Genomic DNA, 27,413 nt, shown 5'->3' on the forward strand with positions numbered 1-27,413 from the left:
AACCGCTGGGTTAGGGGGTTCAGGGTACATCCAGGCAAACACCAAGCCAGCGTTTGGGACTATGATGAAATGGTGAAGGGGGTCCCACAAATTGTGTCTCTCAAAGCACAAGCTGAAGGTTTTAAATACATTTGAATCAAAGCACGGAAAGCAGAAGAGAGACCAGAAGGCCGGGGGGGGGCGGGGGGGAGCAGCAGAACATGAAGCAGCAGCAGCCAGTGACAAGGCCCCAATTGCTTCCCGGGAGCCGGGGGGTGGGGGTGGGGAGGCCGGGCACCTAGCCGGAGGCGCCCCCCCAGCAACCTGTCTTGGGGGTCGTGGTGGCAGAGGGAATGATGCAGAGCACAGGAGTGCAGAATGACCACAGACACACACACAAATACACACACACACACCCCGATGGCTGCAGGGGGCCCGCTCTGGAGCAGGGCTACGGCTGGCTAGACGGGCACAGAAAGCGGCACAGGGACGTTCTGAAGGCAAGCGCAGCGAGGCAGCTGCCAAGAGCTCCCACGGAGGCTGCTTCAGGCAGCAACAGGCTCTGCGACAGTGAGTGGAAGGAGAGCTCCTTGCCCCAAAGAAAGCGACCCGGCCCAGGCCTGCTGGCTTCAGAGGGCGCCACTGGGGCACCCTTTTGAGGGGTGCTGCTGCCCCTGCACCCCGGCCTCCCAGTGGCCCTGCAGGGGGCTGATCGTGCTTGGGCTGCCTCTCCTGCCAGAGGCCCCCCCCAAAAAAACTCTTGCTACAGAAACTGGTGGGAGATGCTGGCTCGTGTGGAAGCGCATGCATGGACCAACCCCACGGCCCATATTGAGGAGAGCTGAAAAGAGAAAAGCCACTGCTTGGCTTGGGAGATTGTGTCATAGGTGGCATCTCCCAAGTGCAGCCAGACTGACTGCTGTGCCTAAAGGACACTCCTCTTTGTGGGCAGAAGTCACTATCTCGGGGAATGTGCAGGCAAGGAAGCAGTCTGGGCTGCTCTAGGCTACCCCGGTGTGTGGAAAAACATAGCAGCAGCAGCAGCAGCAGCAGCATTGAGTGAGTCCCTGTCCTAAAGGGGCTCCCAATCCAGGAAGGTGGCAGCAGCCGCCACCACGCAGAAGGCGGCTGCACTGGGCTGAACAGGGGCAGATGCTCCCCCCCGCTCAACAGAAGAGAGCCCTGAAGAGGTGCCTCTTCCCCGACTACCTGCCACAAGAGGGCCTGAAGATGGCCCCTTGCCCCCAAGTGGCTCCCGGTCTCCAAAGAATCAGAGAGGAAACAGCAGCCAGCCCCAGACACTGGGAGCGATGCTGCTGGGCAAGGAGGGGCAGCGGCTCCCCCCGCCCCCCGGCAAAGGGAAGAGAGCCCCCACTCTGAAAGGTGTCTCTTGGCCCAGTGAGCCGAGGTGAGGTGCCCGGTTACCACCAGGCCTGTCTGGACACAAGTGTGGTGGGGACCCTCTGAACAGGCCATAGGGAGGGTGGGGCAGGGAGGCCTCTGGGTGGGGGGCTCTCTCCTCGCCCCCGACTCTGCGGCCTCTTCCAAGCCCCTCCTGCCGCCCCACCCCTCGCCGCCCCGGGACCTCCACGACAGAATCTCTCGGGCAGGACCAAGTACGGACGCCACAGCAGAACAGCAATGCGAAGGGAGGTGAGGCTGGGCACATGCAGCAGGTTGGCAGGACAGTGAGCAGCCACCATGGGGCCAGGGGTGGGGGGTGTGAGGGGTACCTGATCCTCCACTCAGCCTTCGGTCCTTCAGGTATGCAACTAAGAGAGAGACGGAGGGGGTTGAATAGGAGGAGGGAGGCCGAGGGGGTGTGGGGAGCAAGAGAGACTTGGTTGGAAAGACAGAACAGTCCAGGCCCGACCTCCTAACAGCAAGCAGGACAGGAGACGCCACGACCGACAGCCACAGACAGAGACACACACACACAGAAGCCCGGGAGAATTCCAACCCCCGCCCCACGGATAGTTCTTCCTTGTGATGCACTGGGTAGGCATGCACATCTCTTGGCCCACAGGGAGCCCATTCTGGGCATTCACCGGAGCCTCCCTGGGCAGGAAGCTGCAGAGAGCTGGACTCCCTCCCACACCTGCCCGACAAGGAAGTGATTCCCTCTCAGCCTCCACCCCCCAGCCGGAGAACAGGGATCCCCGCCGGGCTCTGGCTGAGATGACTAAGATACGCTTCCCGCAAAGCCTTGGTCCTGCCTCAGGGACGGCCGACATGACACTGCCCACCCCGCCCATCATGGAAGGGCTCCAAGCAACTGCTGCAGCTGTTTCTTCTCTGGAGTGCAGCAGCACACGTGGGAAGAGCCACCCAAGAATCTCGGCGGCTCCCAGCGGGCCACAAGTCAGAGCGCCAAGACATGCCAGGATTTTGCAGTGAGTGAGCAATCCCCACACGCTGCCTCTGTCAAAGACGATACGCAGGGCTGTCCCCAGATCCAAGAGATCGCAGCCAATTGATCAGACTTGTTCCGCTTGATTGACTCTGTAGACATTGGCACAGAACTAAAACCATCATTTGGAAGAGATGCTTATTTCCTTGGTCGTCTGATAGCTCATGTGCCTGTTGCAGCAGAGGTCATTCTGATAGAGGCATTCCCTCCTGGGCATGAGTGAAAGGAAAAAGCCTCTTCTGCAGATGGTGCCCCCACCATCTGCAGCTACTAAAGAACTAACAGTACATTAATAGAAGGACTGGTTCATTAAAAATAATGAACTTTCTTCTAAAAATGTGTTACTTGATTGATTAATCAGAGGTGCCTGTTTTGTTAAGATTAATCTAACTGATCAAGCAATTAAAGCTTGCAGCCCTAAAGAAAATGACAGACCAGGACCGGGGCAAGAACCAGCCTCACCTGTGGCTCATTTACTCCCCACCCCACCCTTGTACAATCCACTCCTGTGATAGAACAGAACAGAGTGGAATAGATCCAAGGTCTGGGTCCTCAGAACCACACCAGAAAGGAGAAGTAACACTAGAAGCAGCTTTTAGACTTTCCCTTCAGCAGCCAAAGTGAAGGCTGTAGAAGTATGCTATTCTGATTTGAAGGTCTTCTGCTGTATCACTGCTGCAAAGCCCTGGCCCCCATCAAGGAGTCGGTTCCCAAAGGTCTATCCCAGAGACTGGAGCCAAATGAAAGCCATTCCCATGACTTCAGATATAGTCACAGCACTGTAAAACACAGTCACAGCAGCCCCAAAATGCTTGATTTTAAATATGCATGCCTAATCACTTCAGTATGGCCCACACATTTTCCTGGGTTGCAAAGCCCCATCCAGCAGAAAACTGTCAGAAATAGCACCAATCACCTGCTTGGGGTGGGAACGGGAGGTAGATACAGCCCTTTTGTGGATCAGGGAATCTATTGCCAAGGATTGTCTGGGAATGTGCACAGACAGATCTAACGGGAGGAAGCTTTTCCACACCAGAAACCCATCCCCAGGACTCACCGGCACACACAATCCGTAATACAGCTAAGGACCCAAACCGATTCCTGCACACATATGATCCTAGGTGGAGCAGAGACCTACCCTTACATGCACATGTATTCCCCCACTGCGCGGACACACATACCCCCAAACAACTCTTACAATTCCCCAGTTACACCCATGCATCACCCCCACCTAGATTCCATCTCTCCCATTACCAATTCTTAAGAGAAGATCAATACTTACTGTAGCCCATCCCTTGTAGGAAGTACTTGAAAGCCTCAGTCAATTTTCCAGGCTGTTCAAGAAAGGCGAGGGAAGGAAGGAGAAATGGAGGGGATAAAAAACGAAGGGAAAACATCCACTGCCAAGTCGGAGAAGCTTATGAGCTCGAAAGGGCCCCGGAGGCCTTCCACTCCAGCCTGCTGCTCAGCCCAGGGATCTGCCATAGCTCAGGGGTTCCAAACTGGGGTCCCCAGATGTTGTTGGACTACAATTCCCATCATCCCCAGCAACAAAGGCCTTGGGAGTTGTAGTCCAACAATATCTGGGGACCCCAGAGCTATGGCAGATCCCTGGCAAATGGCCTCCCAAGCCCTGTTTGAAAACCTCTAACCAGCCTTCGTTTGTTGGGATCGTATTTTCTCTCTTTTATTTCATATTTATATACCGCCCCCTCTTTGTCCCAGGACCCCAGGGCAGTTAACAAGAGAGCAATTCTGAAAAAACAGCATAGATACCTGCCAACATGTCCCTATTTTTCCAGAAATTCAGGTGAAAGGAAAAATAGGGCCATGTTGGCAGGTCTGCAAAGACAGCTAAAAGTTTAAAAGGAATAAGGGAGAGCCCACTGGCCCAAAGGCCAAAGAAAAAGAGCAGTCTTCCCTTTCGTGTGTTCCAAGGCCTGAACATGGGAGAATCTGAATCTTTGAACTTCAAAGGTGATCAAGTTTTAAATCCAAGTGCACAAGTTGTGAAGACTCAACCCTTCTCCCCCCACCTGGCCCCACCCCACCCCCAGCTGAACAAATCAAAAGCAGGAGGAGGAAGTCGGTCATTTTCACAGCAGGGCAGAGAAGAATAAATACAGCATCACAGAATTTTTGCAACTCAAAAGCAACATATTTATGTGCTGCTTTCCTATTTCACCAAACATTCCTCACAGTGTTTTCACAACTGTTGGGCGCACCAAGCAAACAAATTCATCAATAAATATTTTGAAAAATCTGCCTTCGATGACACTGAAAGACAAGCATGGATTCCCACCCCCAACACACACACACACACACACACACACACACACACACACACACACACACGTAACAGCTGTTCTAAGAGGAGATCTCAGAGACCAGAAAGCAGAACTCACCTGTGTGACTTGGGGGAGCCCACCGGAGTCAGCCATCTGGAGAGAAAACAGAGGGTGTTCACAGTAGCCTCTTCTTGCCCTTCTGCAGAGAACAGCACCCTGATGGCCCAGGCCCAGAACAGAATAAACCCCCCAGGAAGAAACTGGCATCACAGAGATGCAGTCACCAAACCCCTCCCGGCCATTTGCAGCAGACACTCTCAGTCTGGTTCTCGTTTGCTTCATTCCGGCGCCTCTTCAAAGAGGTGCTGAAACGATTCGGGCTCATCCCGAGTCTTCAACCCAAGTGGATGGCCTGGCCAGTCTTTTGCCCCCAGAAGGTTCTGGGCCAGCACCTTCTGGGGGCAAAGGATGGGCAAGGCCATCCACTTAGGCTGAAGACTGCACCCTGCCTTGTGGAGGACTAGAACACCCCCCCACCCCACCCCCCGCCTTGCTTCCCTCCCTTCCAGGGGAGAGAGTGCTGTTGGGTGGGGCTCTGACTCTTTGCTCTACACTCCCCCCCTCCAGGTGACTGAGCACAGGCTGCAACGGGGGCCTGAGCCAGCCTTGAGGTGAGCATTCCGGGGCCTCGCAAGCAGAGAGGGGGAAATGGAGCACCCCTTTTGCTTACGGGGGGGAAGTTAGCAAGTGCAACTTCTGCATGACTGAGGAAGTTGTGGACCTGGTGTTACTGAGACCAAGGAGGTTGGGCATGGTCTGGGGGCAGTAGAAAAACCTAACAATAAATAAAGAAATACAGATCTCTTTAGCATCAACAGCTGCACTGGGTGCTGTACAAATCATAAGAGTTGGAACCCCCAGAAGGCCTACAGCCTCGATAAGAAGCCAGTGGCAACGACAGGAAGGAACCAGGGAAGAGCAGGTGAGGAGAGGCTGGAGACCCCTTTGGGAGGAGCAGCGGGCCTGGGGGGTGGGGGTGGGGGGAAGGCAGCGGCATTGCTGGGACCGTGAACCGGAGTGGGAGATCTGAGGAGAGGAGGCTGCACCAGACCAAAGCTTATAGGAGTTCATCACGTTCTGAAGCAGGACTTGCATTCTCAGAACTTCCTGCAAGGGGGCAGCGGATCGCCCCTCCTCTCCCTTACCTTCAGGAAAGTGGTGCTGGTTGGATCCAGCTTTGAGTTGCATTCAACCTGCAAACAGCAAAGGCAGTTTCAAAACAACGTCAAGTAAAGAAACACGAACTCAGGCATGTGCGATGTGATCAAGCCGCGATCCAAGCACCATCGCAAGCTCAGGGACGACACTGGTTTGTTCGTTATTTGCATGTATATAACGCCCCATATACAAATCTCTGGGCAGTTTGCAGACTAAACACACAACTAACACATCACACCATGCAAAACAATTTAAAACAACTATCAATACAACTTTAAGACCTGACATGCAGGACTCTTAATTGCAGGGAAGGAGCCAAGAAACAGGCTGACACAGACGGTCTGCCTCCCACGAGTTAAGGGCAAGGAAATGTCCTATTCCAGTCTTCAGTTGTGTCGTTTCTGGCCCTTGTGATAAGAAAAGTGTCCAGGAGGGATGTTAGGACTCAGCATATGGCTGGCTGCAGCTTTGCTCAGTTCACACCCCATGACAGTAGACCAAATCTGACCCTTCCCAGGTTGCAGCCTGCCTGGGGTCACATCTGTGCTAGGAACGTAGCACGGCTTTGCTGCAACAGCATCCCTTGGGAACCAGGAGGATGGCCACTGTGAGAAGGTGCTGAAGATGTGCAAATAGCAGCCCCGCACTCCTGCTTTCCCAGAGGTGCTGGGGAGCAGAGAGGGCAGTCAAAGGGCTTAAGACGAGGGGTACAAAGAACCTGGCTCTCTTTCGGTAGACCTATCGGGCTCTCCACATCACCCATTGAATGAAATAGCCCAGAGCTGCTGTTGGACTACAGCTCCCATCATACCCAGCCGCAGTAACATGCAATGGCGGGTGATGGGAGTTGTAGTCCAACATAGCCATGTACACCACTCTTAGCTCCTTGGAGGAAGAGTGGGATACAAGTGTAATAGATAAAATTACCCTGAGCCTAGTTAAACAAACCGTCCTGAGCCATTTTTGGAAGGGCAGTATATAAATCAAATCAAACCAAACCAAACCAAACCAATAAATAAATAAACGAACATAAAAATAAAATAAAAAATAGCCAAACCCGTCAAGGAAGCAGGCCCTGGGCCTTTTAACAAACATTGTTGCCCACCCCGAGCCTCCAAGGACAAGACAGGGTTGGGGTCTACGGGCCGGAGTGGCCCCTGGCATGCTGGGTCTGGGTGATGCATGCATCGTGCAAGCAGGCAGGCACTGAGCAGGGCTGGGCCCCTCACTCACCACACCATCTTCCGCTGGCCCATTGTCTCCCACCACCAGCATCACAGGGCAACTGCAAACCCCAAGGGCAGAGAGGAGGTTAGCAGGGGGCAGCTCTCTGCAGACTGGCTCCCCCGTCCCTCTGGAGCAGGGCGGGGACTTACCGGAGGGTCTTGGCGTTCGGGACACTCCCAGGCCGGTTGATCTCCAGGTCTCTGCGGCTGAGAGAGACGGAAACGCTCCGTGATTCAGGGAAGCACACAGGCAGGCAGGCAGGCAGGCAGGCAGGCAGGGGAGTGGCCGGTTGCGTGCTCCCCTCTGAGGGGTCAGAGGGGCGCTTCTGCCAGGGGCTGAGCTGGGACCTTCTGTGGGCAGAGGAGGGGCTAACCCTAACCCACCCCGTCCCCCTGTCTTAATGTGCACAGAGCAAGCGTGGGCTTCTAGAGCCAGGGCTCCAGAGAAAAACCTGTAGAGCGACAGGCAAATATAGTCAAAGGCTTCTGGAGAAGGGCTGGTCTGGTGGTAGCAAGCATGACTTGTCCCCTTAGCTAAGCAGGGTCTGCCCTGGTTACATTTGAATGGGAGACAAGAAGTGTGAGCACCATAAGATCTTCCCTTCAGGGGATGCAGCCACTCTGGGAAGAGCATCTAGGCTCCAAGCTCCCTTCCTGGCAGCATCTCCAAGATAGGGCTGAGAGAGACTCCTGCCTGTAGCCTTGGAGAAGCTGCTGCCAGTCTGGGTAGACAACATTGAGCTAGATGGACCCAGGGTCTGACTCGGTAGTCTATGGCAGCTGCCTATGTTCCCATGAGCTGAGCTGATGAGAGGCCTGGCTCGCTGCTTCTCAGCCCTCCAGTCTCTGCCCCTCCAGTAGCCGCCAGCAACTGGGGGCCATCAGGCCTGTCTCCGGTTGGAAGCTCCAGACCCCTTGCCAAGCGGACGAGAGGCTTATCTCAGGAAGCGAGTGGGCAGACATTCCAACCACGTGGAACACCTCCAGGGGCAGGTGGCTAAGAAGACACGAAGACACACACACACACACTTCAACTCAAGAGGGACCTGGCTGTAATGTTGGCAACCAGAACAGGAAATCGGGGGGGGGGGGGGCAGGCTGGCCAGAGGGCACCTTCCAAGCTCTGCAGGGAATCTTCCCAGTTCCCGCACCCACCTGTTGTACATGTTCCAGAAGAGCTGCAGGTTGTACTGGTTCACCATGCTCCCAATCTGCTGCCGGTAGCTTTGCACCAACTCTGTGTTACTCACCAGCTCCTCCTGTGGGTTTGGAAGCAACAGATAAACCATCCAGAAGCTCTCCAGCTGTCGCGAGACTACCACTCCCATCCTCCCTAGCCACAACATTGCAGCTGGGGATGATGGGAGTTGTAGTCCAACACCCACTGGGAGCCTTAGGTTGGCCACTCCTGGCCAAAAGGGAAGCAATCCGAGCACGGCTGAGGGCTGCAGCACCTGCTGGACAGAAGTCCCGAGAGCCGCGTGGAGACATCGACAGCAAAGCGTCACAGCGGGCAGGGCCTCTGGGAGGCGCAAGGAGGGATCCGTCTCTCACAGAGCCAGTCCAGGACGGCAGGCGGGGCCTTTCCTTCTGCGGGACAGCCCTGGGCTCTTGACTCTGCCAAGGAGGCTGGCCGGTCGGCAGCGGCCTCTGGCTCCCTCCCCAAAAGACTCAGGCCCGGCCCACACAGTCATTCCAATCTAGGCTTAATGTGGACTACCAACATTAGTCTGACTGCACGAACGCCTGCCGAGGCGGTTTATGGCTCGAGAGGAATTGGAGGTTCCCACGGTGGGTTCACACCACCACACAAATGGTGGTGACCTACACGGAACCTCGATCTGAACACTGGGGTGAAGCAGGCCAGCCTTTCACCCCTCCCTGGGGAGACCTCTCCGGGGCTCTTCAAGCAGGCTTGGCCAAGATCCAGGCATTTGCTCCAGGCCGGCAAATGTGTTCTTCTGGGGAAAGTGAAGGGAGAGGGGCAGCAGATCGCTGATGGGGGCGGGGGGCCCCTCTGGCATTGCACCAGTTTTGCCTGGATTGACCCCAGGGCAACACAGCAGCCTGAAGTGCACCCTTCTGGGAGCAGCCCAGCTCCGCAAGCCAGCGAGGCGGCACATCTTTTGGCCCTGTGTGCCCGCCACATGGTGCCAAACGGACCCAGGGACGTGGCTTTGCATGTGGTCCCAGCGATTCTCGCCATGCCTGGACAAGCCACCTTTTCTGTGGTTTGCTGGATCTGAGGGAGTATCATGGGGGCGCCTTGTCAGAGGGGAGCAGCCTTTCACACCGCCACTCACGTGCCTTTTGGCACAGGTAAGGTGACAGGCCAGGACTTTCCTTCTCAAGAGGGGGCTCATGTTTATGCAGGTGATCAGCAAGGGGGGGGGGAGAAAAGCAGCCTTTGCAACCGAGATGCTGCCCCTTCCCACTAGGCCCTCCACCCCTCCCATGGCGTCTCTCTTACCTGGCTGAACAGGTGAGACAAGACCGTATCAGGTAAAGTGCTGGTCAGGCCAGAGAGCTGGGAGTTGAAAACAGAGTATAAGAATGAAGAACAGATTTGCTAGGCCAGATTCACAGTCCAAGCCTCTACAGGTTTACTCAGGAGAAAGCCTCACACCACGTTCTGTGGGACTTACTCCCAAGTCTATGTGCAGAGGTTTGCAGTCTAAAGGTCTGCTTAGATTAGTGGTGTGTTTCCCCAGCTGCCAGTTAGGGTTATTTCTCAGCCAGTTATTTTGGGAAGTGCACAAACAGGTCATGGAGCATATGCTGTTCCCCTGTGGTTTGTTCCCAGCCTCTGGCACTCAGGAAGGCTGCCTCTGCATAGGGAAGTGCCACTCAGATCCTATACCTAACAACTGATGAGAGACCTAAGCTGCATATGTGTTGATCGAATCTTTTTTAAAAGTGACGTAATGAGTAGTTTCCAGAAGACGGATTCTCAGAGGTGGGGCCAGGAATGGGCAGTTGAGACACCCTGAATGGGCCGTCCATGTCCGCAGAGGAGCCATCTTCCCAGACAAGACTGTCTCTTGTCTACCTGTCTGCCCTCACCTGAGATGATGCCCCTCACGATGCCACTCTGAGCTTGTGCTTCAGGTAACCCCCACAAAAAGCAACCACTATGATGAGATGGGGCCATAGAAGGTCCCAGGTTCACTCCCTGACGTTGTCCCCAAGTAGGGCTGGGAGAGACTCCTGCCTGAAGCCTTGAAGAGCTGCTGCCAGTCAGTGTAGACCATTCTGAGCTCGACGGACCAAGGGTCTGATTCAGCGAGGCGGCTGCTTCCTCTGTTCCCATGACCAGGCACTGGTTGTATAAACACAGGCGCCCCTCTCATGATCAACTTGAGCAGCTCCGATGTGGCGTCTCCGAGGACCACAGGAACAACCCCAGCCTCACATGTCTGTGAGCCAAGGATGGCTTTAGTTTGGAATGTCGTTTTCCATTGCTCTGCAGATGCCCTCAGTGCTCGGCCTGCACACCCCTTGGCCTCCAACGCCACAGCTGGCCATTCAAGAAGCAATCAGGAATTAGGGAGCGTCTGCAGCCCATCTGTGACTCTAGACTTCTCTTGGCGCTATGTTTAGGAGTGCCAGAGAGAAAAATGGGACAGAGAGAGGTCCTTGCTGCTCCAGTGCTAGCCTGCAAGGGGTGTCTTGACACCCCATTATCGGATTCCAGAGGGAGAGAGGACAATGCTGTCCTGCAGCCCGATACTCCATCGGGAAGGACCTCTTGGGATGAGCTACTGCACAACAAGAGCAGAGCGTTGTCTAAGAATTGGGTCCAACCCTGAAGAACCCTTCCAAAAAGAGCTCATTTCCAGCATTCATAGGACCAGAAAATGGCCAGCCGCACAATGGCTGCTGGATCTGGAAATTCACTTCATACACAGCAGCTCCAGTGCCCTGGGAGAGGCCGGGTGCCTTGCAAACCTCCCAGGAAGGGCAGTTTGCAGCACATATTGGGAGCCTAGAGAGGGGTCTGTGGATGGGACAGATGTCATGGGCAGAGCACCTCCCAGTCCTCAGTCTCAGGCCCCCAACCCCGACACACTCATTGCTGTCCATATTCCAACCAGATGCAGAGTTGCATTTTCTGCATAGTTTATTAAGGTCTGGAGGTATCTGAGCTGGAATTCCAGACGCCACATAAGTGGCAAAAGCTTGCTTATGGGCCTCTGCCCCTGCCCCACAGGGGCTCCAACTGTCCTCTCAGTGAGAGATGCGGATTCTACCCTTGGCCTGAATCACGCCCTGCCCTCAAGGAGCCCTTGACTGGATCCCAAGCGCCCTCGGCTCTCCCACCAGGCAGGAGGAAGTTCTGTGGTTCCTTTGCCACCCAGTCCGGTGTCACAACCCCCACCAGCCTGGCGAGGTTTCATGCTGACGCACCCACAGTAGCAGCCATGAGGGTGGTTGTAGCATGGGGGGGGCACGGGGGGAGAAGCACTGAGACTTGCTCACCTTGGTGGCTGCCCAGTCGATCCAGCCTTTGCCATTGGGGTCAACGTTGATCAGAACAAGACCTTCGACCAGATCTGGGAAGATCAGCTGCAGCCAAACGCAGAGAGAGAGATTATGCTGGTTCAGCCCCTGCCCCCAGCTAGGAGGCTGCTTCCCACACCCTCCGCTGCAGCCAGCCACCCCCGCAGGGTCCTCATGGCCAGGAGTCACTTACCGCAAACTTGGCAAGGACATAGGCGCCTGCTCCCACGCCGATTCCAATCACGTACTTGAATCTGAGAAAAGAAAAGCCATCAGTGGCTCCTCTGAGGCCACCTCCTTCTCTTTCTCCCAGGGTGGATCTCGTGGTGTGTCTTCTGTCTTCACTTGCTCAGTTTACAGGCCAATTCACATTTGATGCTCAACTCATATTGGCCCATGACCTGAAGACAAGGAACCAGGATGCTCATCCCCTTTTAAAGCCATCAAAGCGAGTGGCCATCACCACATCTTGTGGCAAGGAATTCAATCTCATGCTGTTCTTTCAGTCTGCCTTAAATCTATGGCCAATAGGTTTCATCCAGTTCTAGTGTCGTGAGAGTTAAAAACAAACAAACACCCAAACATTTCTCACCAGGCATATTTTTATCTCACATGTCTCGGCTGAGTCACCATTTTACTCAACTAAAAATCACCCAATATTGTAGTCCTTTAGCCCCCTGGCCATTTTGACTGCCCTCTTTTGCACCTTTTTTTAGCTCCACAATATTCTTGCTGAGCTGTGGTGGCCATAACTGTACACAGTACAGGTGGCGGACCCGACATCCGCAGTTTCACACATCTGCGGTCGGGTAATTAATACCCAACCTCGGCATACGGAAATAAAAAACGGCAGATAAAAGCTTAATCCCGTGTACCTGTAGGGTGGGAAAGGGGGCGGAAATGACCTCAGAGGTAATTTCTAGTTACTATTTTGAGTGCGGGAGCCATTTTATGGTTTATTTGTTTTTAAAAAACACTTGATTTTTCACGGAATTCTTGGCATTTCGAGACTTGGGGGGCAGCCTTGGCCCCCTGAAGGCCCACGGAGCAAGGTAGGGCACTTGATTTGGCCCCTTTTTGTGTTTTGAGGGCACTTTGGGGGCTTTTTCTTTAGTTTAGGAACTGAACCCCCGCAATCTCATAGACTCAAAGCCTCATTATCCGTGGGTTCGTTACCCGCTGTAATATGAAGAAATGGAACCCCTGCAGATAAGGTCCTCCTGTATTCCAAATACAGCCATAGCACAGATTTGCATAAGGGTATTGTTAGTTTTATTGTCAATCCCTTTCTTAATGTTTCTAGGATCAAACTTGCCTTTTTCCACAGCTGCCACACAACAGGTTGATGTTTCTATTGACCTGTTCTCCAGGACCCCAAAATCTCTTTCCTGGTTAGTCACCAACAGCTCAGACCCTATCAGTGTATATGTGGCTGGGATTTTTTCTCTAAATGTGCATCCTCTATAATAAAGTCCCTGGCGTGCGTCCGTGTCTTCGTTGGATTGTGTGCATCCGTGTCTCCCTCGGCTGTTCTGGGCATGCGCGGAGTGGAGCGCATGCCCAGAACACGCCGAGGGAGACACGTCCGCCGGCACCAGGTGGCCATGATGGCGGCGGCAACTTTGGCAACCAGGCAGCAAAGCCGGGGGGAGGGTAGAGGCAGCGGACAACAGGACCGACCATGCCGCGGGGAGGGTAGAGGCGGGATCGGCGGACAACACTCTGTGCGGCGGCGGCGGCTCCACACGACCGGACAAGCCAGGGGGAGGGTAGAGGCGGCGGCAAGAGGACCGGCCATGCCGTGGGGTGTTTAGAGGCGGGATCGGCGGGCAACACTCTGGGCGGCGGCGGGTCCAGCCCAGCCACAAACACACCGAGGCAACACGACCAGGCAAGCCGGGGGGAGGGTAGAGATGGCGGCAGGAGGACCGGCCATGCCGCGGGGAGGGTAGAGGCGGGATCAGCGGACAACACTCTGGGCGGCAAACACATCCAACGGCACACAAAGTAACACACAAGCACCCCCACCCCAACCGACCAAAGCTACATACATACATGTGAAAAGCGAAACAACCCTGCTAGCGCCCGTTATTTTAACGGGCTTAAAATTACTAGTTACTCTATATTTATCTACAATGATCCACATAAGCTATTTTGTGGCCCATTTACCCAACATGTAGAAGCCATGCTGGTTCTCCTTCAGCAATGCTTGTTCTTCTATGTGCTTAACCTTTTATCTTTAATTACGCTTTCCACCAATATATCTGGAACAAACACTAGGCTAACTGGACTGTAATTTCCTGGATTCGCTTTTTAAAATTGCTATTCAGTTGGCTACGATCTTCTGGCACAGAAGCAAATGTTAAGGCCAAGTTACATATTTTTATTAGCGAATGAGTTTTTTCGTGTTTAAGTTATTTAAAGAGCTCTTGGAGGGATGCCCTCTGGACCAGTGATTTTTAATTTGTTATCACAACCTAGAATATCATCTTGTCATTTCACAAAAAGGAACAGGAAGACAACCAAGACTCACCCAAAGTGCTGGACCACACTGGGCAGCATGGCAGCTAGCTGGTCCATGGAAGGATACTGGTACCTGTGAACATAGAGCAGGGGAGCAAGAAGAGAGAGATTATGCTTTGACCTGGCCTGAAGGAGATCTGAGGGACAGGCCAGGGGCTGTGGCAGGTACCAAGCACAGGTGTGAGCCATCTGCTCTCAGCCCCTCTGGCAAAACCACGGGTCCCCACTGGGGCAAGCATCCACCATCTCAACCAGCCTGGTCTGCTCCCGTCCTCCTCCTGCAATTTCTGCAGCTCAGTGGCTGGATAACTGGGCATGCTTTGGCATTTGGTCTATTGACTGCTAGGGCTGTGCTCTCTGCCTCCGTGGTTCCTCAGCCACCTTGGGGGAAGCTCAAAACATGCTGGTCTTGACTTGGGACCCAACTCCCATGGCCACCTTGATAAGCCACCCAACTGCAGGGTGATTCTTATTCCTTCCGGTGGCAGATAACATCTGCATGTCTGGAAAGAGCATCATGCAAGGAGGAGGAGGTATCCCGGGATGAAAGCTTCATGCCCCAGACCATCATGTGATAACTGTGATTACAGGACTTTCAAGGGAAAGTCTGGGGCCTGCCACAGACACACCCGAGCCCTTCAGATGGGGCGAGCTGTGATGGAACACAAGCATCGCTCCACGAAGCAAACCTGAAGCAGGCAATGCCCAAACAAGTGGGGCTAGGACCCAGGCAGGGGAAAGCCTCCTCGCTCGGGGCACCTCTGCAACCCCGCCCTCTACGGGGAAACAAGCCAGGCAGGTCCCTCCTGGGAGGCTCTTACCCCTGGGGGAACTGGGAGGCCCCCGCCTGCTGCCCCGGAGCGTCCACATGGCACACGACAAAGTGCTTGGTGATCTCCTGCATATCCTCGAAGTTGAAGAAGGTGTTGAAGCAAAGCTTGTCTGCAAGAGATCAGAAGGGACAAGGTGCAGGGCCCAAAGGTCAAACATATTGGACTGAAGGCAAAGATCCACCATGGTTTGGTTTTTCATTTAGAAGGGAAACAAAACATGCTGCCCAGGCTTGGTTGGGGAACCCATTCGGTTTTAGAGTTTTTAATGTATTTTAAATTGTTTTAATTATGTTAATGTCTTAATGGTTTTACATTGTGAACTGCCCAGGGACTTTTTTGTATGGCATGGTATATAAGTGTAAAGGTAAAGTTGTGCTGTCAAGTTGGTGTCGGTTCCTGGCGCCCTCAGAGCCCTGGGGTTGTCTTTGGTAGAATACAGGAGGGGTTGACCATGGCCTCCTCCCACGCAATATGAGAAGATGCCTTTCTGCATCTTCCTACATCACTGCTGCCCGATACAGCAGCAGCAGGGATTCGAACTGGCAACCTTCTGCTTATCAGTCAAGCATTTCCCCGCTGCACCACTTAAGGTGATGTACTAAATAATAAACAACGCAACCAGCCAGTCTGCTAACAGGACCTGGGGAGGAAACCCACCCCCTTCACTTCCATGAGAGTGCCTAGCGCAGCAGCTTCTGGGAAATCAAGCCACTGCTCCACCTCTTCTGTCCCCAACTGGCAGCCTCTCCTGCACCTTCTGCTACTACTACAAATATCTCCACACAGCCTCCTCAAAGCGGTTTACACAGGAGAATGCAAACAAATGAATAAAGATGGCCCCCAGTCCCCAAAGGGCTCACAGCCTAAAAGCAACAGCTATGGAGGGACGCTGTGCTGGGGCTGGAGAGGGCCAGTTTCCCTCCCCCTGCTCAACGCAAGAGAAGCACCGCTTTGAAAGGTGCCTCCTGGCTCCGCTGGCAGCAGGGCCCCACAGCCCAGCATCATCAGGGGTCCTATCCTGAGCTCCTCTGGCCGGCCTCTCTGCCAGAGCACCCTCGGTGCCTTCAAGCCTATGGTCAGAACAGGGACGCTGCGGCCAGGAAATCTCTCTCTTGCCTGCCCCATCTGCCGGCTTAGGGGAGGCTACTTGGCCCATGGGCATTCCAGAATAGGGGTCTCAGGGATGCATTTCAAGCCTGGGGGCACCCTAGACCTGCTGCCACCAACGCCATCTTAAAGATCCCAGTTTCCAAAGAAGCAAGAGAGCCCCCCCCCCCGCATTCCTCCAGACTCTTCCTTGGCAATGCATGTGGCAATCTCCCCCTTGATGGGGCTTCTTGCCTCCAGCTGTAATGCCATGAAGCCAGGTTGGCTGTGGGACTACACCTCCCATAATCCCTGGCTAGTGGCCATTGTGGCTGGAGATAACGGGAGTTGTAGGCCCACAAGATCTGTGGCCCCTGGCTTGGGAACCAACCATGCCGATCCCCGTGAGGTCACTGGAGGAGGCTGCTGGGAAGACGGACGCGAGATGTGGACAACTCCAAGGCTGGGGTCTGTCCCTTCAAACCAGGCACTGCAGCCCCTTGCCGGGGCGACGTCCTTCCCCAGACAACCCTCTGGAACATCTGCCACACCCTTGGGGGCAAAAGTTCCTTTTGAGCAACACCCACCTGGGATCTCTCCTTAAATCTGATCCCAGGTCAGGATCGTGGCTCGTGTGTGCAGCTAAGCCCCTGCAGGCCTGAGGGCGCCCCACACCCACCCAGACCCAGTCCTGCAAAGTCTTGAGAGGGGGGTGGGGGGCAGCCCGGGCTGCGATGCACCTGCAAGGAATCGACCTCCTGCGCCTCCTGGGGCCGCTTCTCTTTGCAAGCGCAGGTGGGGGCAGCAGGCGGCTGAAGCCGGCAGGCCACCTTTTCCCTCCTGCTCTGCAGCATTCCAAGGTGACCTTCTCACAGCCAGCAGCAGCCGCTGCCGCCCTCCTGTCCCTGATGAGCAGTCACATGTCTGCCTTCTCGCCTGCATGCATCTCCCCCCCCAGCCCCCCCCCCCCCCCGCAGCCAGCCTCTGTTAAAGGCACAGGCCTGGGATTCAGGCACCAAGAGCAGGTCAGCCCCGTTCTGTCCTGTTCCGTTGGCAGCCCCAGTGACTGGTTTGAAACACACACACACTCACTCGGCAGGCAATCAACACAAGGCTGCCACAAAGGGTGGCTGCATCTGCATGTCTAGCCCCGGAGGGAAAAGAAAGGCTTTGCGCTTCTGAGAAGGAGCCTTTTGTGCAGGGGTGTGTGTGTGTGTGTGTCTCCATCTGAAGACCAGAAAGAGAACTGGATAACTGGGCAACCTTGCCTCTCAGGTCTCTCCAGATCCCTGTCATTCTTCATGGCTCCTGGTACTTTTTAGAGCAGGGGTTCTCCAAGGTCTGGGCCCCCAGACATTGTTGGACTACAGTCCCCATCATCCCCAGTAACTGGTCACTGTGGCTGTAGATAGTGGGAGCTGTAGTCCAACAACATCTGGGCACCCAACTTTGAGAACCCCTCCTGCCTTAGGGTCAAAACAGGCAGGGGCACAGTTAGGCATGAAACTGGAGGCCCAGGGGGTCCATGTGTCCACTCCCCTAGGGAACATCATTATTTTCCCCATGGGAGAAGAGGGTCCCTTTTATCTTTCCAGAATGGCTTGGCCTAGAATTCTGGAATTTGGCACAGATGTAGGGCAGGTTATCAGGACTCTGTGTATTGATTTTGAAGCAGGTTGGTCAATCCATTGATTTTAAATTGTTTTTTAAATTATTATTTTTTAAAACTTCAAAAAAAGGGTCAATGTCCTATAAGTGGCTTGTTTCATGGCAGAAAATTACAAAGATTTCTGGAACTGAAGCTCCGCCCCCCCCATCATCATACCATCCCCATGTGAAGAAATCTGCCCTTTGCCTCATAAAAAAAAGTGCACCATGCCCCTGCTTTGCATTTCCAGAATGGCGGGGCTTAGAGTTTTGAAACTGGGCAACCATGTAGTCCAGGTTGGCAGGACTCTTTGTATCTGCTGGTCAGTCCTGTGATTTTTAATGACTTTTTCCTCTACTGCAGTAAAACTGCCAGAAAGAGTACTTCACTTCTAGTGAAAGCATAACTGCTACATCTGAACAAATGAACAATGTTCTATTTTACAAATGCAAGCATGAATTGTCTCCTTTGCTAAGCAGGTTCAACCTTGGTTTGCATTTGGATGGGAGACTACATGTGAGTGCTGAAAGACAGGGGATGGGGCCACAGCTTGGCAGAAGAGCATCCTCTATAATAAAAGGCTTAGGTGTAATCCTGTGTCTGCCCGTGTCTTTCTCGGCTGTTCTGGGCATGCACGGAGCGCATGCCCAGAACGTCCGAGAAAGATACGGCCGCAGGCACCAGGCGGCTATGTTGCCTCTCCGCGCGAAAGGAGGAGAAGCGGGGACCGGGGAGGGCGGAGGCGGCAGTGGCAGGGCCGGCCCTGCCGCTGAAGCGGCCGTATGGAGCTCAAATGCCGACATGTGGGAACCGGGAGGGGGCCAGGAGGGACCAGGAGGGGAAGTCGGCGGAGGCGAGCCCCACCCCCCACCCATCGCCGGCGCAGGTGAGCTGGCTGCCGCAGCGGCACCAAAGGCGAGCCGGCGGACGAAGCGGGGAAGGCGAGCCGGCGGGTGGTCTAGCGCCCGTTATTTTAACAGGCTTAAAAATACTAGTCTGTTATATTGCTGGGCATGCACTTTTTCAGTTGCAGGGTGGGGTGGGAAATAAGGAACATAATCTAATTACTGCTTATATAGATTGTAATGGCTGTAGACAGTAATGGGAAATCACTAAAATGCTTATTATTCAAAAGCAATGAGAAGTGCATGCAAGGAGGCCATTTATACCATCTAAATTTCAAGCACACAGTGGGGCATTTCTTGTGTGTATGCACATAAAGTTTTGAGGGTTGACTTTGGGCCATTTAAACTGCTGCAACCTTGGAGGAGTGAAAGGGAAACAACGCTTCTGATGCCCCTTTGATGTGGTTTAGAGTTCAACATTGGTTACAACAGGGGTTCCCAACTTGCGGTACTCTAGAGCAGGGATTCTCAACGTTGGGTCCCCAGATGTAATTGGATAACTCCCATAATCCCCAGCCAAAGACCACTGGGCCTGGGGATTCTGGGAGTTGAAGTCCAATAACATCTGGGGACCCAACGTTGAGAATCCCTGCTCCAGAGCAGGGTTTCTTAACGTTGGGCCCCCAGACGTTGTTGGACTACAACTCCCAGAATCCTCATGGCCTCAAAGACCATGTCTAGGGATTCTGGGAGTTGTAGTCCAACAACATCTGGGGACCCAAGGTCAAGAAACCCTGTTCTAGATGTTGCTGATCTACAACTTCAATCACACCCAGTCACAATAAATTGTAGCTGGGAATGATGGGAGTTGTAGTTCAGCAACACCTGGAGTACCACTGGTTGGGAACCCTCTGGTGTGGACGATCAATGTTCCCTCTAACAGGGATTCCCAGATGTTGTTGACTACAACTCCCACAATCCCCAGCCAAAGGCCACTGAAGCTGGAGATGCTGGGAGTTGTAGTCAATGGCACCTGGGAATCCCTGTTATAGGGAACAGTGGTGACAATATTGAAACAAGTGCAGAAGCAGCAACAGTCAATTAGAGAAGGTGGGGGAAGCAGAAGATGGGGAGAAGGTTTATTTCCCTGAAGGCTAAAAAGAGTGCAATCATTTTTTTAAAATGAACACTTTTTTAAAAAGAGGGGATCCAAAAGAGATTGTAATATTGACTAACAGGCCGTGGTTTAAAAAAAACCTAAAAGGACAGCATAAGGCAAGCACCGGGGGAAAAGTATACGTAGATGTAGAGGGGTGTACGTACACACACACACACACACACACACACACACACGCGCGCGCCATTGTAGTTAGGGAGGATAGTAGTTGATGTCCAACACTACCACCTGGGGACCCACGTTTGAGAACCCCTGGGCTAAGCAAAACAGAGAAAGCAAGAGAGATAATCCAACAGAAGGACGTCTTCAGTGTCTGCCTTTGTGCCTGCAAATGTAAGAATGCATGCCATTCTGTCTGGTGTGAACAGTAGTTTTGTCTGACGAATAGTCTGGTGTAACTAAAAAGCTTGCAATATTTTAAAACTCCTGGCTAGTCTCCTGCAAACCTTCTCACCAATCCCATGTTTCTGTTTTTACAAGGCCAACCAACGTGGCCACCAACATTCTCTCTCTCTCTCTCCTGAGTAAGCCTCAAGGGACCTTGTCCATGAAGCTTCTCCACTTCACTCAGCTGGCCCAAAGATGCAAAACAGTGGAAGTTTGCCCTATGGTCACTCCCTATCATTGGCCTTCATGTCTGGCAGGGTTAATTCTGCTCATTCTGGGCGCCAAGCACAAAGCGCAGGTTGTCCAGTGAGGAGCAAGAGGGAACATTCCAGGCTACATCAAGGGGGATCAGACCAGCAAGAAGTTAACCCTCTCCATGCTGCTCCCCAGTTGAAATGAAAGTGGCGCACTTACGGTTGAGTCCCACGTCATGGTAGGTCAGGAGAGCTGGGCGGTTTCCCTTTGGAGAGCCCCGAATGACCACGTGCAGCAACCCATATGGAGTCTCGATATCATGCTCCTGGAAGAGAGAGGGAGGAAATGCAAGGACCTCCGTTCCACCCTGGGAGGAAGCTTCATTCCCACTCTCAGGGCAAGCAAGGACCACTTGGCCAGCATCACAGGTGAGTTTGAAGGCAGGACAGAGGAAGCGTGAGGGAGAGCGCCTCCTTCCCCCACGGCTCCACTTGCTCCCTTGGGAAGAACTGGGTGTCTCCCAGGGTGGTGAAACTGGCGTCTGTCTGTCACCAGGGGAGAGAGACCCAAGTTCCCAGGAGTGGCTGCATAGTGCATTCACCCATCCTCTTTGCATGCCCCCCTATCACATGCAAAGCCACCCAGAGTCACTGGCTGTGGGTCAGTGGCCAGAGTGCTGGACTTGAACTTGGGGGAGAGCATCCCCCCCACCCCTCTGCCATGGAAGAGTTGCGAGCTTTGGAAAGTCACTTTCTCTTAGCCTCAATTCCCCTTTTGGAAAACGTGAACAGTGACCTACCTCACAGGGCTGCTGTGAGGGTGGACACCAGAAAGGCTGTAAAATGCAGGCTCTTGAAAAGTGCCCCGTTAATTATTAATGAAAGCATACAAATGGACAGAATGCAATTACATTAAAGTGATATACTGAAAGCGTGCAATGGAACAAGACCTCCATCACCTCATTAGTACGTGGCTGGTTTTATTTTTCCCATTCTCCTGAGGAAAATGGATAGTTACCAGCATCTCATCCTCCACAAGCTCTCCTGCAAAGGCAGCGTGGCCCAGTGGTCAGAGTACTGGACTAGGAGTGGGGAGACCCCTTGTTCCAACCCCCACTCAGCCATGATGCTCATGGGATGACTCTGGGTCATTCACTTGCTCTCAGCCTGAACTATCTTGCAGGGTTGCTGGGGCTTAAAGGTGGCAAGGAACAGAACCATGTACACTGCCCTGAGCTCCTTGGAGGAAAGGTAATGCAAGCTGTGATGAGGAGCATAGGAAGCTGCCATATACTGAGTCAGGCCCTTGGTCCATCTCGCTCAGTACTGTCTACCCAGACTGGCAGCGGCTTCTCCAAGGCTACAGGCAGGAGTCTCTCCCAGCCCCATCTTGGAGATGCTCCCAGGGAGGGACCTTGGAACCTTCTGCAAGCAAGCAGGCAGGTACTCTTCCAGTGGTCTATGGCCCCATTATCCCCTCAGGGGAATCTCTTACAGGGCTCAAACACATAGTCTCCCATTCAAATGCAAAGCAGGGCAAACCCTGCTTAGCAAAGGGGACAATTTGTGCTCACTACCACAAGACCACAAGATTCATTCTGGACCAGATCACCTCATACTGCACGGGAGGAGGCCATGGCCAACCCTTCCTGCGTTCTACCAAAGACAACCACAAGGCTCTGTGGGCGCCAGGAGTCGAAATCGACTCGATGGCACACTTGACCTTGACACAATCACAGGACGGCATGGTGCCAAATGGAGCTCGCTCTCTCCACCCTCCTTCGAGCCACACGTTCCTACACACAGCCCTGACCCTCACAGCCCTGCTTTCCCCTCCTGCTCTTGCCCTGAAGTCCAGCCAGCTGCAGCAGAAGGTTTGCCCTTGGAGCAGCTGCAGGATCCACGTCCCTCCTCAACACCTTGTAGACCCACAACCTGCCTTAGGAGCAACCCCCCCCCCGAATCACTGCAACAAGCACTAGAAGGGTGTGGGAGCAAGCCAGACAAAGGGCTTTGGCAAAGCTGAACCTGCACCATAGGAAGCTGCTATATACAGAGTCAGACCCTTGGCCCACCTAGCTCAGTATCGTCTGCGCTACACGGACTGGCAGCGGCTTCTCCAAGGTTTCAGGCAGGGCTCTTTACCAGCCCTACCTGGAGATACTGCCAGGGATGGAACTTGACACCGTCTGGACGCAAAGCAGAGGCTCCACCATCGACCTGCTACGGCCCTGCCCAACACATCCCAGCGACACAAATCCAAGAAGCAGAGAAAGCGAGCAAAAGGGGCCCAGCAGCGGAAAGCACAGCAGTGGGGAGCTGAGCGAATGCATGAGGATCTACCCCACTGACGAGGGTTCTGCCTGCAGAGTCCGACCCTGGCCTAGTGCAGAAGCTGTTCCGACTGATGGCAGGATGTCAGCAGCACCCCACATGCAGCCGCGAACAGAGAGGGTTGCTAGCATGCAGGAGAAATACTCCAGCCACAAAAGGTGTCCAGAGGTTCTGTTGTTTGCTCCCTGCTTCAGAAGGAGAAATCTGACAGTTTTGATGGTTGTTTTGATCCTGTGATTTAATTTTATTTTGTTCTGTGTTCATGTTTGTTGTATTATTCAACGATCGAAACTGCCCAGAGGTGCATTTGTTAGGCGGTCTACAAACGTGACAGACAGACAGCCTGGTGGCTTCCATCAGTCAGGAGGAGGAGGAGTCCCACCCACACTGGATCTGCTTTTCGTCAGATTAGGCTCCGTCTGCATTTCTGCTCTGCGTAGTATCCTGATGCACCTTTTCCTCCCTCGTGCACTGCTTAACGTTTGGGCCTCATTTTGTACAAACATAAAACCATTTCTTTTTCAACCCTCTGCACTCAGGGAAGCAGGTAGATCGGATACGTGGACAAAGGAGGGCACTGCAAGTACCCGAGGAAGGCGGATCGGGGCCACAAAAGCTGCTGCTGCAAAAGGGAGACCTCCAAATGCCTCTCTGAGCCGTCTTGAGGCCATTTGCAGGGAAAGGCAGGATATACATTCTACCGTTAAATGCATTTCTGGAAAAGAGGTCATAGATACAGCATTTGGAAGAAGTGGAGCCTGGCTACCCCGGATGGTAGCCAGGGGAGAGGGGAGCTAGCCCCTCTACAGAAGACAGGAGCCCCTCCCCACCTTCTGCCTGGCCCACTACTTTGGCCTCCCCTCCTAGTCCAGCACGGGGAGGGGCCACAGCAGCCGCGTGCAACCACCTCGTGTATTCCAGCCAGAGTCCTCGGAGAGCCACTGCCAGTCAGAGTGCAGAGCCCGACGGGAGCCAACTGCCCGACACCAGGCAAGACGGCTTCCTCCCTTGGGCGGATGGCGGCAGAGTCTGCATGGTTTAGTCATGGCTGCATGACAGAGCGGGTTGCTGAACCACCGTGAAAAAACTACATCCAGAGGGAAGGATTCAGTGCCACCCCCTGCGGTGCCTGGTGCTTTTTGATGCAGGGAATAGACATACTCTGCCACTGACCCCAAAGAGCAACCTCGGCGATGGCCTCCCTCCCACAGAAGGTCAGTGGCTAAGCTCCAATGTGATGCATCTCCCCAGCACCCCCTTTGCTCGGCAGAGGAAGGGCAAGGCCGGGCTGGCTGTGTCCGAGGAAAGAGGGGCCTGCAGGCAGCTGAAGGGATTTCTCCCCGTCAGCCCTCAGCCATGCAGGGGGAGCTGCTGCAGCTCTGGGAGTCTTCGGGTGGGGGCTTGAGGAATGCTTGGGGGCCACAACCCCCCCCGCTGCTCCTCTTCCCCCCAAGGCAGAACACCACCGCAAACAAGACATGATGCACCGCTGCGAGGCAGGAGGGAAAGGCCGGGCTTGGCTCTTAGGAGCATCCTGGGGGGAGGGGGAGTCTCCCCTCCCCACAGCCGCCCCCCTCCCTCCCGGCCAGTTCATGATCTACTCCTCACCGCAGGGTTGAATCCAGCACATGGATCGGTCAGAAGTGCTGGTGCTGATGGGGGGGGGGCGGGGAGGACGCCAACCATCAGCAGGTGCTGCTCAAGGTCAGACAGCAGCCGGGCAGCGCCCAGGAGAGGCACAGAAGGGCAATGCAGCCTCCAGCCTGGCCACCGGCTCCACCTGAGCCACACCTGCCTGCCCTCCCCAGGTGGTGGTGCACACCTGCTCTGGGCACCCCCTGCGGGCGGAAAGCAAAGTCCCCGGCGGGGGGGGGAGCACTTCCCGGTGCCCCGTTTTCCGGCGGGCCTCTCAGGGATGCGCTGAGCGGCAGGGGCTGAGAGGCACGTCGCTGCTGCCCCAGCCTCGGCTGCCGCTCCAAGGGGGCTGCTTGCAAACGGGGCTGGGCCCAGATGCCGCCGCTGCTGCTCCGGAGGAAGACTCGAGCACCTCGAGGGGCAGCCGGCGAGAGCGGCCAGGGCGGCAGCAGCAGCCGGACGGAGCGAGCGGCAGGGCCCAGCTCAGCCGAGACTCGCCCGCGGGAGCCCGGAGGGCCGCCGCCGCCGCCGCCGCCTCCTGCTGCTCACGGCCGGGCTGGGGGCCAGCCAGGCACCCCCGGCCTGCGGCACCACCAGGCATCGCTCCGGCGGCAGCGGCAGCCCTCCGCGCCCCAGGACAGCGCCGGAGCAAGCCTGCAGCTGCCTCCGACCCGGGCGGGGATCCCCTGGCGAGGCAGCCAGAGCACGCGGAGCCAGGCGGCGGCAGAGTCCCGCTCCGCGGCTCAGCCACGGCCCACCACCCCCGGACGGACCTACCCCGTCCCAGCACTCGGGCATGGTGAGCTGCTGCGGAGGCCACCGGGCGGGCGGGCGCGACTCCGGACTCCTCCTGCTGCTGCTGCTGCTGCTGCTGCTGCTGCTGCTGCAGGTCCCGGCTCTGTCGGGCTTTCGGCCGGGCAGGTGCGCGGCGGGCTCTGTCTGCAGCGCGGGGCGGGCTCTGCCGCTGCTCCGCGGGCGCTTCTCGGCTCAGCCCCGCCCCCTCGGCTCAGCCCCGCCCCCTCCCCCCCCCCCCCGGCTCCGGGAAAGAGGCCTCTGGAACGCAGCCGGGAGAGCCAGCCAGGCTTCGGCTGATGCAGCAGCGCCGGGTACCAGCATCCCCTGCATCAGCATCCCAAGCCCGAGGAGGCGCTCCGGGCTGGGGGCTCCATCCTTATCCCCACCAACCGAGACAAAGGGGCGCAGCGGCAGCAGCAGGAGGTCTGCAGCACCCACAGACAGAGCCCCTCCCCCCCCCCGCCCCCAGACCCAAGTGGGCCAGACAGACCCAGACTCCGAGAGGCGGCGGCAGGCAGGCAGCCTGGCGGTGCACCAGCTGGAGGAGCTCGCCCTCTCTCTCCCCCCCCCTCTGGTGCACTGCAGGCATCGTCTGCCTCCTCCCCCCACCCGCCGGACCTCTCTGGGCCAGAGGACACCAGGGGAGCGGCCAGGCTCCCTGACTGCCTTCCAGTGCGGGCGGGGCCAGGCCAAAAGGGCTGAGGGGTGCTTAGGGACATCGGGAGCTGCCATACACGGAGTCAATTGGTCTCTCTAGCTCAGGACTGTCTACCCAGACTGGCAGCAGTTGCAGGCAGAAGTCTGTCTCAGCCCAATCTCGGAGATGCTGCCAGGGAGGGAACTTGGCACCTTCTGCTCTTCCCAGAGTAGCGGCTCCATCCCCTTAATGGGAATCTCTGACTGCTCACACTTCGAGTCTCCCATGCATATGCAACCAGGGCAGACCTTGCTGAGCTCAGGGGACAAGTCATGCTCTGCTCACTCCCACAAGACCAGCTCTCCTCTCCATATAAGAAGGCTTGCCAGGCGAATGCTCACTGCTGGTCATCATTCTCTAGGGCAGGGGCTCTCTGCCCTGGGCCCCCAGATCTTGTTGGGACTACAACTCCCATCATCCCCAACCACTGTGGCTAGAGCAGCACTCTACCATTCTCTGGGGCAGGGGTTCTCTACCCTAAGTTCCCCAGGTGGTGTCGGGACTACAAGGCCCATTATCCCCAGCCACAATGGCCTTTGGCCATTATCTTCACAGACTGCCAGCAGCTTCTCCAAGGTTGCAGGCAGGAATCTTTCTCAGCCCTATATTGGAGATGCTGCCAGGCAGGGAACTTGGTGTTGGAAGTTAAAGGACTTTGTGCTGTCTCTTGTCTCAGACAGTGGAGGACAGACTAGTGAGTCAGAGGGCTAGAGGGTCAAGACATTGGTCATCCCTTCTCCACTGCTCTGATACTATCCCTTTGAAATGTAGATTGCTACTCTTAGGGAATTCATAGTTTCCTCCCTCTCTCTCTTCCTACCTGCCCACCTACCTTGCAACATGGCAAGCTCCTCTCCCTGCACCATATGTGCAGAGAAGATGCAGAATCCATCTGCATCCAGCTAGATAGATAGATTAGAGATCCTAACTCCTCACTTTCCTATCTAGAATGGACTGGAGTTCCTTAATAAATGCCTTGTATATTGATCTGAAACTATAAATTGGCTCCAAGTTACTTTACTCTCAGGATACACGCATGCCTAACCAAACTACCGCTGCGTTGTGCCTCTGTGCACTCTGCTATCATGAGAAAGGGATTCTCTCACCACAGAGAATTTCCAGCACTTGGAACCTTCTTGCTCTTCCCAGAGCGGCTCCATCCCCTGAGGGGGGAATCTCTTCCAGTGCTCCCACATCAGAGCCCCTGAGCTCCTTGCAAGGGCACACCGAGCCCGCTGAACTCCTCCAGGTTGCCAAGAAGGGTTTTGCAGAGGCCAGCTGCTCTCCTGGACAAGCCCCTCAGTGCCTCGCTGCGTTGCATCCACTTCTGTAGCCAGCAGCCGGCTCTGATCTCTGGCCAGAAGGCCCTGCCCTTGCATGGTAATGCTGGCCTGGGCCGCTTGGCAGCATAGCTCCATCTCCCAGGGGCCACCCGATTGCTAGGAAAGAAGCCACTGCAAACTGCAGGGAGTGTGGGAGGCAAGGAAAGGATGGAGCCAGGAGAGAAAGCAGGAGGACAGGAAAGGTCATCAGAACACAGCAGGAAGAAGAGCAAAGGGAAGAGGGAAGGAGACACCCCAGCAGACAGACAGACAGCAGCTGGAAGATCAAGGAAAAGAGACAAGGAGGGAAGGAAAC

General features: G+C 55.0%; 1 protein-coding gene across 5 annotated transcripts in view; it reads right to left on the minus strand.

The window, feature by feature from the left end:
* NDRG4 (NDRG family member 4) overlaps positions 1-27,413 on the minus strand; it is a 58,266-nt gene that overhangs the window by 4,145 nt on the left and 26,708 nt on the right. For 2 of the 5 annotated variants that reach the window (XM_053271008.1, XM_053271004.1), the window contains exons 4-16: positions 20,535-20,640; positions 14,966-15,086; positions 14,155-14,217; positions 11,815-11,875; positions 11,601-11,687; positions 9,592-9,648; positions 8,277-8,380; positions 7,272-7,328; positions 7,129-7,180; positions 5,883-5,930; positions 4,795-4,830; positions 3,672-3,723; positions 1,713-1,751 (exon numbers count right to left, since the gene is read on the minus strand). In XM_053271008.1, coding sequence (XP_053126983.1) covers positions 1,713-1,751; positions 3,672-3,723; positions 4,795-4,830; positions 5,883-5,930; positions 7,129-7,180; positions 7,272-7,328; positions 8,277-8,380; positions 9,592-9,648; positions 11,601-11,687; positions 11,815-11,875; positions 14,155-14,217; positions 14,966-15,086; positions 20,535-20,640 — 883 coding nt within the window. Of the gene's footprint in view, positions 1-1,712; positions 1,752-3,671; positions 3,724-4,794; positions 4,831-5,882; positions 5,931-7,128; positions 7,181-7,271; positions 7,329-8,276; positions 8,381-9,591; positions 9,649-11,600; positions 11,688-11,814; positions 11,876-14,154; positions 14,218-14,965; positions 15,087-20,534; positions 20,641-25,060; positions 25,234-27,413 lie in introns of those variants that run through there. The other 3 variants (XM_053271006.1, XM_053271007.1, XM_053271005.1) reach the window with 3 other exon arrangements.

This window comes from Hemicordylus capensis, chromosome 9 (assembly GCF_027244095.1).
Source record: "Hemicordylus capensis ecotype Gifberg chromosome 9, rHemCap1.1.pri, whole genome shotgun sequence".
NCBI classification, from domain to species: domain Eukaryota; kingdom Metazoa; phylum Chordata; class Lepidosauria; order Squamata; family Cordylidae; genus Hemicordylus; species Hemicordylus capensis.